This window comes from Hemiscyllium ocellatum, chromosome 35, assembly GCF_020745735.1.
Source record: "Hemiscyllium ocellatum isolate sHemOce1 chromosome 35, sHemOce1.pat.X.cur, whole genome shotgun sequence".
NCBI classification, from domain to species: Eukaryota; Metazoa; Chordata; class Chondrichthyes; order Orectolobiformes; family Hemiscylliidae; genus Hemiscyllium; species Hemiscyllium ocellatum.
Window position 1 is genome coordinate 11,923,717 of NC_083435.1, and position 10,123 is coordinate 11,933,839.

Below are 10,123 nucleotides of genomic sequence, written 5' to 3' on the forward strand. Positions count from 1 at the left end.
AAAGTTTGCGTGTGGTGTGTGAGTCAGAGAGAGTGAGTAAATGAGTGCGTGAGTGAGCGAGTGAGAGCGAGAGCATGTGTGTGTGACAGTGAGTGTGTGAGTGAGTGAGAGTTTGTGTGTATGCGAGAGAGAGAGAATGTGTGTGTGGTGTATGAGGCAGAAAGAGGAAGTGAGTGAGCGAGCGAGTACATGTGTGTGTGAAAGTGAGTGTGAAAGTGTGTGAGTGAATGAGTGAGTGAGTGTGATTTTGTGTGAGCATGTATGTGGGAGAGAGGGAGAGAGAAAGAGAGAGAGAGAGATTCTCACCCTGTAGATACCAGACACTAAATTAACTTAGAGCACACATAATAGAACTGTCATAGAGAACAAAATAAAGACAATTGTATGGACTGTGTTTCAGAGAAAGATCATGAGTGAGGATTAAAAAAAAAAGAAGGGATTGGTAAAGGGTAGAATGAAGGAGAGAAAAGAGCTGGTGGGGCATGTTGGAAACAAGTACACAAGAGAAAGAAATGAGAGAGAGATTGAGAGAAGAGATAGCATGGGGGCAGATAGAATGAGAGCAAGAAGAGAATTCAGGAGAGCAATGGAGGGAGAATAGTATGCTGAGTTTGCAGACAGAATAAGATTATTATTGTTAAATGATCTCAATTTAATCTAGGGCCTTGAAACCTCTGTTCTATTCAGAACTGAATTCATAATCAGGAAAGTAATTGTAAAAGCTTTACCAGGGTCAATGTTGTCAAACATTTCTCTCAACGCTGTGTACTGTAAAGGGCCATTGAACAGTCCAATTGACAGCGCTCCAACAGCTATTGAAAGTGTCTGATTTTCCTCATTAATCCTGTAAACATTAAAAGAGAGCATGTCACCAATTTGAATTTATTGGAATGATTTAAACAACTAAATTGTCAAAAATTCAGCATTTTTATATCATACAGCAAACGTGCAGAAAGTGACATGTTAATCTTGATTCTGTAACTAAGCAAAAAATAACTCTTAAATCAAAATCCTGTGTCAAGAAGGAATACCCAGATTAGTTATCGACATATCACACACCATAGGAGCTGCTAAACATTTATTTGCCATATTGTAGTCAGAGCTTGTGGAACAAAGCAAGAAGGATGAAGCCATTGAAAAGCCAAATGTCCAACTCTGTAATAAGTGGTTTTGACAACCCTCTTTGAATCCTGCTTTCTTTTGTTTTCCACTGTCTTGGACATCTCTGATTTTAGTCACTCCCCATTTGGTTGTTGACTTTCCAACTGGATTATTATTGTTGGATGAGCTTGAATTAATCGAGGGCCTTGGAATCCCTTTGGTCTATATGTAACTGAATTCATAATCAGGAAGGTTATTGTAAGAGCTTTACCTCAAACTTTGGAATTTCCCACTAAACATCTAGATTAGATTAGATTCCCTACAGTATGGAAACAGGCCATTTGAACCAACAAGTCCACACTGACCCTCCAAAACATAACCAAACCGGACCTATTCCCCTATCATATATTTACCCCTGACTAATGCACCTAACACTATGGGTAATTTAGCATAGCCAATGCACCTAACCTGCACGTCATTGGACTGTGGGCGGAAACCTACACTGACATGAGGAAAATGTACAAACTCTACACAGACAGTCACCCAAGGTGTGAATCGAACCCAGGTCCCTGGTGCTTTGAGGCAGTAGTGCTAACCACTAAGCCATGGTGCTGCCCATCTGTGTCTCGAACTCTATTTTATGCACAAAAACCTACATTAATCATCGGCCTGAATTGGTACCACTTTTCAGTTACCAAAACAAAACATACAGCAGGAAACGATTCAGCTTATCTATGAGCTGTTATTAAAAAAAAGGTTTATAGAATAAAGGCAATGGCTGAAACCATCCAAAACCTTCATATCTAATTAATTATTGTGTTCGCAAAAACAAATCTCGTGGACTCCTGTGTTCCTCTATTTTTGCTTTTTGGTCCTTCCTAATGTGAGTTGCTGCACTACCTACAGCAGTGCCCTTGACTGTTGAGACATGAAAATCCAGAATTCCCTTGCACAGTTTCTCCACTTCTCTTTATTTGTTTATTTAAGACAATTCTTTAAATGGGCTTGGTCACAACTATTAATATCTACCTGAATGTTTTCTAACACTTCTTTTTAATGGTTGAGACCTTGTATTACTATAAAGTCTCTCAATAAACACACAACTTTGTTGCTGTGGTTGTTGGGGTTAAAGAGTGAGGTTATGTTATGGTGTAAGTAAGCCATCCTGCCTTAAAAACATGACTTGATTGGTTGTCCAGGACCCATGCAGGGGCAAGAATTCCATTTACTGGAAACATGGACCATGTGGCTCTCTGAGTCAGTAGAAAAAGCAAAGTAATACAAGCGGTCTCTGTGAGACAGTGATCAATTCATATCATGGAACGTTTGTATTTTCTTTACCTTATACCTTGCCATGAAACACAATATTGTACATTAATTATATATAATCAAATTGTGAAGAAGTATGTTATTATGTAAGCACACATAATCAATCAGTCAAGTTTTGGCTGCCTGAAGAGTAGAAAATGAATACTATGGCAATAACCAAGAAATAAATGTACAAGGCTGCGTTTCAGTACAGAGCATGTCCTACCTTGTATCCCAACAAGCTTCCTCCTGAAACAAATCAAACACAATGAGTGAAAGTTATGTAACATATTTCAGAAGGAGACAGACACTACTATTTATATCCCCAAGTTCCCCAGCTGAAATGAGCAGACACAACATGAAAATGTAAAATAATACATTTTGGAAACAAGATTAAGGAGCAGCAAAATACCCTGGAACTCAACATTAGTCCCTGTGACGATATTGTGCCTTTGAGAGGTGTGTGCTGTCCTGTTTCTCTTGCAGAGGGATGCTGTCACAATAGCATTGAAATCTCTCCTTCAGACAGGCAGTTAATATGCAGCTTTGAGTTCTGCCTGGTTGTGTTATAATAAGACAAAAGAATCAAGAGTGAGCAGGATCAGGCTCAAACAGGTCCTGAGGATTTCGGTTTTGCTTTCAGTTAGTTGTGCAGGTTTTTGCTGGTTGCTGGAGCTGGAAGCTTGAGTTCCTGCTGCCAACATGAAGTCTTAGATAGAAAGATTTCCTCTTAAAAATCAACAGGAGCAGAATTTTTGTTTGGTGCTCCCAAAGAATAATGTAGCACAGGAACAGGCCCTTTGGCTCTCCAAGCCTGCACCAACACATTTGGCCCTTTCATATTAAAACTGTCTTCACTTACAGTAGCTGTGTCCCCCAATCCCCTTCCTATTCATTATATTCATCCAGATGTTTCTTGAATGCTGCTGTTGTGTCTGCTTCCACCACCTCCTCTGGTAACGTTTTCCAGACAGTCACCACCCTTTATGTGAAAAACTTACTTCACCCACCTCTTTTAAACATCCCCACTCATACCTTGAACCTGTGTCCTGAGTAATTAACCCCTCCACCCTGCTAAAAAGCTGAATACATTCCACTCTATCCACGCCAATCTTATAAATTTCTACCAGGTCACCACCCAACCTCCAGCGTTCCAGTGAAAACAAACCCAGTCTTTCCAACCTTTTTTCATAGCTAAAATTCCCCATACCTGGTAAACCTTTCTTGTACCATTTTCAAAGTATTCGCGTCCTTTTATTAGTGTGATAACAGAACGATATGAAATATTCCAATTGTGGCCTAACTAAAGTTCTATAAAGCAGCAGCATAACTTATCTATCCTGATACTCGATGCCCCTTTCAATGAAGGTATGTCATAGAGTCATAGAGTTGTACAGCATGGAAACAGACCCTTTGGTCTCACTCGTCCATACCAACCAGATATCCTAACTCAGTCACACTTGCCAGCATTTGGCCCATTTCCTTCTAAACCCCTCCTATTTGGATACCCATCCAGATGCCTTGAAATATAGTTATTGTTCCAGCCTCCATCACTTCCTCTGACAGTTCATTCTACACAAACACCACACTCTGCTTGAAAAGATCCCTTTTAAATCTTTCCCATCTCTCCTTAAATCTATGCTCTGTCATTTTAGACTCTCCTACACTTGGCTATTCACCCTACTCGTGTCACTCATTTTTAAAATAAACTTCTAAGATCACCCTTAGCCTCCGTTGCTCCAGAGAAAACAACCCCAGCCTATGCAGCCTCACCCAGCAGCTCAAACACATGACCCTGGCAAAATCCTTGTCAAACTTTTCTGAACCCTTTCAAGTTTAGCAAAATCTTTCCTGTTGCAGACAGACCAGAATTAAATGCACTGTTCCAACACTGCCCTAAAAGACGTGATTTGGAGATGCCGGTGTTGGACTGGGGTGTACAAAGTTAAAAATCACACAACACCAGGTTATTGTCCAACAGGTTTAATTGGAAGCACACTAGCCTTCGGGTGATGAAGGAGTGTCGCTCCAAAAGCTGGTGTGCTTCCAATTAAACCTGTTGGACTATAACCTGATGTTGTGTAATTTTTAACTTTGGCCTAAAAGATGTTCTGTAGAACCACAAGACTGTCCAACTCCAATATTCAATGCATCAATGAATACAGGACAGCATACCAAACACCTTCTGCACTACCTTATCTATCTATGATTTCACTTTCAATGAACTATGAACCTGCACTCCAAGGTCTCTTTGTTCAGAAACTCTCCCCAGGACCTTACAATTAAGCATATAAATCCTGCCCTAATTTGCACTACAAAAATGTAGCATCTCACATTTATCTAGATTAAACTCCATCTGCCATTCCTTCATCAAAATCCTATTATACTTTGAAATATCCTTCTTCACTGTCCACTGCACCATTAATGTTGGTGTTATCTGCAAACTTACCTTTGATACCTCCTCTGCTCACATCCAAATCATTTATATAGATGACATAAAGCAGTGATCCTTGTGGCACATTGCCCTTCACAGGCCTCCAGTCAGAAAAGCAGCCCTCCACCACCACCTTTGGTCTCTGACCTTTGAGCCAATTTTGTTGGCTAGTTCTCCTAGTATTCCACGTGATCTAACCCTGTTAGCCATTGTACCATGCAGAACCTTGTCGAACATTTTACTGAAGTCCATTTACATCACTTCCATCTCTCTGCCCTCATCAATCCTCTTCATCACTTCTTCATAAACTTCAACACTAACTTCTTGAAGTTAATGAGACAAGATTTCCCATGCACAAAGCCATGTTGACTACCATTAATCGGCGACTAGGAGAATGTGAAGACTGCAGATGCGGGAGATCGGAGTCAATAAGTGTGGCCCTCAAAAGGCACAACAGTTCAGGCAGCATCCAAGAAGCAGGAGGGTCAATGTTTCAGCATAAGCTCTTCATCAGGAATGTTTATCCTCAATCTGTCCTTGCCTTTTCAAACACCCTGTCCCTCTCCACTGATGTCAGGCTCACCAGTCACTTTGTCGTACCACCTTTCTTAAATAGTAGCACTTGGGCGGCACGGTGGCACAGTGGTTAGCACTGCTGCCTCACAGCGCCAGGGACCTGGGTTCAATTCCCGCCTCAGGCGACTGACTGTGTGGAGTTTGCACATTCTCCCCGTGTCTGTGTGGGTTTCCTCCGGGTGCTCCGGTTTCCTCCCACAGTCACAAAGATGTGCGGGTCAGGTGAATTGGCCATGCTAAATTGCCCGTAGTGTTAGGTAAGGGGTAAATGTAGGGGTATGGGTGGGTTGCGCTTCGGCGGGTCGGTGTGGACTTGTTGGGCCGGAGGGCCTGTTTCCATACTGTAAGTAATCTAATCTACACTGGCCAACCTCCGGTCTTATGAGACCCCAGACATTTTTCTGACAGCTCCCAGCATCCTTTCATGTTACAGCTGTCAGTGGAGCTAGCTTTATTTGAGCATTGAAGATTGATCAGTGAAGAGCTTTTGGAGAAAGGGAGAAACTGTCTGAGGGCTAGTGCTGAGGACAATACTGCATTTCCCATATATTCATTAAGACTGCAACAGAACAACCCTTCAGCATTCTAAAGGAACAATTAATTTGGCAACGTACCTCAGTTTCGGCCTGTCTCATTACTGCTAGCTTGAATTTCCATCTTTCTCAGAAAGAGAGGCTAATGATGGAGCAGACAGCAGACAAAGGGCATCAGAGGAAGAAAAGGAAAATAATTGAGCTAAGCACAAGGAGTACAAAAGTACAGATGTAATAATTCAGGAAACCTGACTGGAAAGGAATATTGTTTATTGTTGAATACCAAAATAGAGCCGCTTTGGACAGCTATATGATTAGGAAAGATTTAGATGGGCATGGGCCAACCACAGACATATGCAACTAGTTTGGTTTCGGAAACTTGGTCAGCATGGACAAGTTGGACAGAAAGGCATGCTTCTGTGCTGTATGATTCTATGTCTATGAATCTCTATGACTATGGCTATCAATGATACAGATAAGTCAGCAAGGGGGCCAGTGATCAGTCACTCACTACCTACAAAGTTCTAGGGTACACCTGATCTGGTCCCACGGATTTAACCACCTTTACGTGTTTTAAGACATCCAGCACCTCCTCCTCTCTGAATTGGGGCTTTTCAAGTTATTGCTATTTATTTCCCCACGTTCTCCAGCTTCCACATCCTTCTGCACAGCAAACATCAAAGCCAAATACCCATTTGGTAATCTCATCCAGCTTCTGTCGTTCCACGCATCGGTAGTCTTGCTGATCTTTAAGGGGCATTTTTCTCTCTGTGGTTACCCTTTTGTCCTTAATATATTTATAGAAATCCTTTTACTTCTCTACATGCTATTTGCCAAAGCTAGCTCATGTCCTTTTTGTGCCCTCCTGGTTTCCCTCATAAGTATATTCCTACTGCTGTCGGGATTTACTCAATGTCTGCTGTCTGTACCTGTTTGTTTCCTTCTTTTTCTTGACCAGAACCTCAACTTCTCTAGTGATCCAGCATTCCCTACACCTACCAGCCTTGCCTTTCACCAGAATAGAAAAATACTGTTTCCGAACTCTCATTATCTCATTTTGAAGGCTTCCAATTTTCAAAAAGTTCCTTTACCTGTAAATACCCACCACCAATCAACTTTTGAAAGTTCTTGCCTCAGACCATCAAAATTGGTCTTCCTCCAATTTAAAACTTTACCTTTTAGATCCTTTCCCATCACTGTTTTAAAACTAATACTAATACAATTAAATTCACTTGCCCAAAATGCTACTCCACTGACACCTCAGACACTTGCCCTGCCCTATTCCCAAGAAAAGGTCACATTTTGCTCCTTCTGTAGGAGGTGCATCCACATACTGAACAAGAAATCTTTCTTGTACACATTTTACAAATTCCTCTCCATCTGATCCAATAATACTATCGCAGTTCTGATCTATGTTTTAAACGTTAAATCACTTACCATTACCACGCTATGATTCTGACAGATAACTCTGGTCTCCATACAAATTTGCTTCTCAATTTCCAGCTGACTACTAGGGGTTGACAACTCAACTGCCATAAAGTGATCGTCCCTTTCTTATTCCTCAATTCCACCCAAATAGCTTCACTGGACATGCTGTCAGGAATATCCTCTTAAGTTCAACTGTAACATTATTCTTTTGTAAAAATGCCACTCTCCCTTTCCTCTTGTCCCCTTTCCATTCATTATACAGCATCTTTACTGGGGAACATTAGGCTGCCAGTCCTGCCTCTCCATGAGCCACATTTCTGTAATAGCTATGATATCGCAGTCCCACCTTCCCAACAATGCCCTCAGTTCATCTGCCTTACCTGTTAGGCCTCTTGGTGTGAAATAAATGCAGTTTAATTTATCAGTCTTACCTCATTCTCTGCTGTGCCCTGACCTGCCACGGCTAGTTAACTTGCTCCCCTTCTCTTCTTTACCAGCTGCAGAGTTATCTCTTTTCTCACTATCTCTTTCATTCCCAACCTGACCCCACCTTACTCATTTAAAGCCTCTCAAGTAGCACAAGCAAATCCCCATGCCAGGATATTGCCTCCCTTCCAATTCACCTGCAACCTGCTCTTCTTATACAGATCACAACTACCACAAAAGAGGTCCCAATGATCCAAAAATATGAATCCTTGCCCCTTACAGCAGCTCCTTTGCTGTGCACTCATCTGCCCTAGCCCCCTATTACTACTCTCACTAGCACTTGGGATTGGGAATAATTACTGCCCTCAAGGATCTACACAGAGACACATACCACATGTAATCGAACTGGATTACAATGTGAGCTCCAAAAGGACATTAAATTTGGAAATATAAATATAATCACAAAACAAATATTAGAATCAGGATAAATCATTCCCAAATGTAGCTGGTGTTCCTCAGATCTGCAGACAGTGTCAGAATGGTTTGTCCACTGACAATAGCAGAACTATCCAGGAACATGCAAAAATTCAGATTACCTTTGATTCTATTTCTGCAGTAAATGCCATGTTAATTTGGTCGTTAGCGCGAGTTATATTGTTGCTGACTGAACTGACCCAAAAATATATTCCCTCACCTTCAGAAAAGTCTGCTCGTCTTTTTGTTCCATATGTCTCTGCAACTTTAACAGATTCTCTTCAACAGAATTTAAATTCTCCTGAATCTCTCCAAGATTTTTCTTCATTCGTTCTACAATCCTCTCCTCTTCTTCCCTGAGATCTCTGAGTAAACGCTGCTCTTTCTCAGTGAGAATCTGGTGCATTTTAGTGAACTCGGATGTGATGTGGGTCTGCAGACTGCCCGCCTGTTCCTACCAAATGAAATGTGAAACCTCATTAATGTCCCGCGGTAAAGGGAACAAAACTAACCGAGATCCCAGAAAATCAGCACAGGGAGACCTCACCCTCACTTCGGAAATCTTCCGTTTCTGGGTCAGTTCAGTTTGTAGAACCGCCGATTTCTTCTCTGTGAGAGAATCTACGGCAGATTTCAGCTGATCCTGGAATTGAGAGAGAGAAAAAATACCGAAAGGAAGTATCAAAGCACAGAAATGTGTTGAAATAACTCACTCTCTCTTTACCCTATAATGTTCAACAGCCTCTTTAACCGGGATGAAGCGGTGCTCTCTGTGTTCCCGCGAATCTCTACAAATCAAACAGATCAATTTCTTGTCAGTTTCACAAAACAGCTTCAGTTCTTCCTGATGATCCTCACAGTGACGTTTACTTTTTTCGTCTTTCGGATCCAGCTTTAATTTTCGAGCCTTCTCCGCCAGATTCGCTAAGGCCCGATTTACCCTGAGGTTTCTTCCCTGAAACCCCTCTCTACATTGCGGGCAGGAGTTTATCTCCTTGTTTTCCCAACTCTGGGTGATACAGGAGCGGCAGAAGTTGTGTCCACACTCCAGTATAACCGGATCGGTGAAGAAATCCAGACAAATGGGACAAATTGTCTCTTCGGTGAAACTCAGAAGCTGCTGTCTGGAAGCCATGTTCACTCTCAGCACTTCCTGATTCAAACCGCTTTCAGCTTCGATACTCCAGCGCTACGGTAGTGCCCTCTAGGGATGGTCTCAATCGGGACCTTGGGTTCATATCATACCACAGGTGACTCCACTACTATACGCTCTCACACACAGACACCCGACAAGTTCATATCCACACGCTAGACCCTCTCTTATGCATTAAGCTCTCTCTCAGACACACACACGTACGCCCCCATACTCACACCCATGCACACACCCCCTCACAGGCTGAGACACTGTCACACTCACTCACGCACTCTACCAAAGTTAAAAATCCTACACCAGCAGTTGTAGTCCAACAGGTTTATTTGGAAGCACTGGCTTTCGATACGCTGCTTCTTCATCATCTGAGTTGTTAACCTTGTCCACCCCAGTCCAACACCGGCTCCTCCAAATCACACGCTACCAAACACGCACCGCGCAAACACCCACTCTCCGTCTCTGTCTTTCACATGCACGCATGTGAATGTGGAGTGAACTTGCATTTACAGAATTACAATTGCAGATACATTTTATTTTGTTCAAAAGGCGCACAGTCCGCAGGCAGCCAATTAGTCAATCTGTGTAACATTTTATGAATTCCTACTTTGGTCATGATGTGGAGCTCCGTGATGAAGTAGCAGCGGTTGTAAGCTAGTGCTTCCAAATAAACGTGTTGGAGGAGAACCTGGCGAG

The 10,123-nt window shown here is 42.2% G+C and overlaps 1 protein-coding gene across 2 annotated transcripts in view; it reads right to left on the reverse strand.

Annotated features, from left to right (window-relative positions):
• The window catches only part of LOC132832421 (zinc-binding protein A33-like), a 16,111-nt gene extending 6,688 nt beyond the window's left edge, over positions 1 to 9,423 (reverse strand). The window contains exons 1-5 of one of the 2 annotated variants that reach the window (XM_060850398.1): positions 9,005 to 9,423; positions 8,828 to 8,923; positions 8,501 to 8,734; positions 2,636 to 2,658; positions 729 to 844 (exon numbers count right to left, since the gene is read on the reverse strand). In XM_060850398.1, the coding sequence (XP_060706381.1) occupies positions 729 to 844; positions 2,636 to 2,658; positions 8,501 to 8,734; positions 8,828 to 8,923; positions 9,005 to 9,415 (880 nt within the window). In that variant the 5' untranslated portion in view covers positions 9,416 to 9,423. The remainder of the gene's footprint in view (positions 1 to 728; positions 845 to 2,635; positions 2,659 to 8,500; positions 8,735 to 8,827; positions 8,924 to 9,004) is intronic. The other variant, XM_060850399.1, reaches the window with a different exon arrangement.
• Between the last annotated feature and the right edge of the window lie 700 nt (positions 9,424 to 10,123).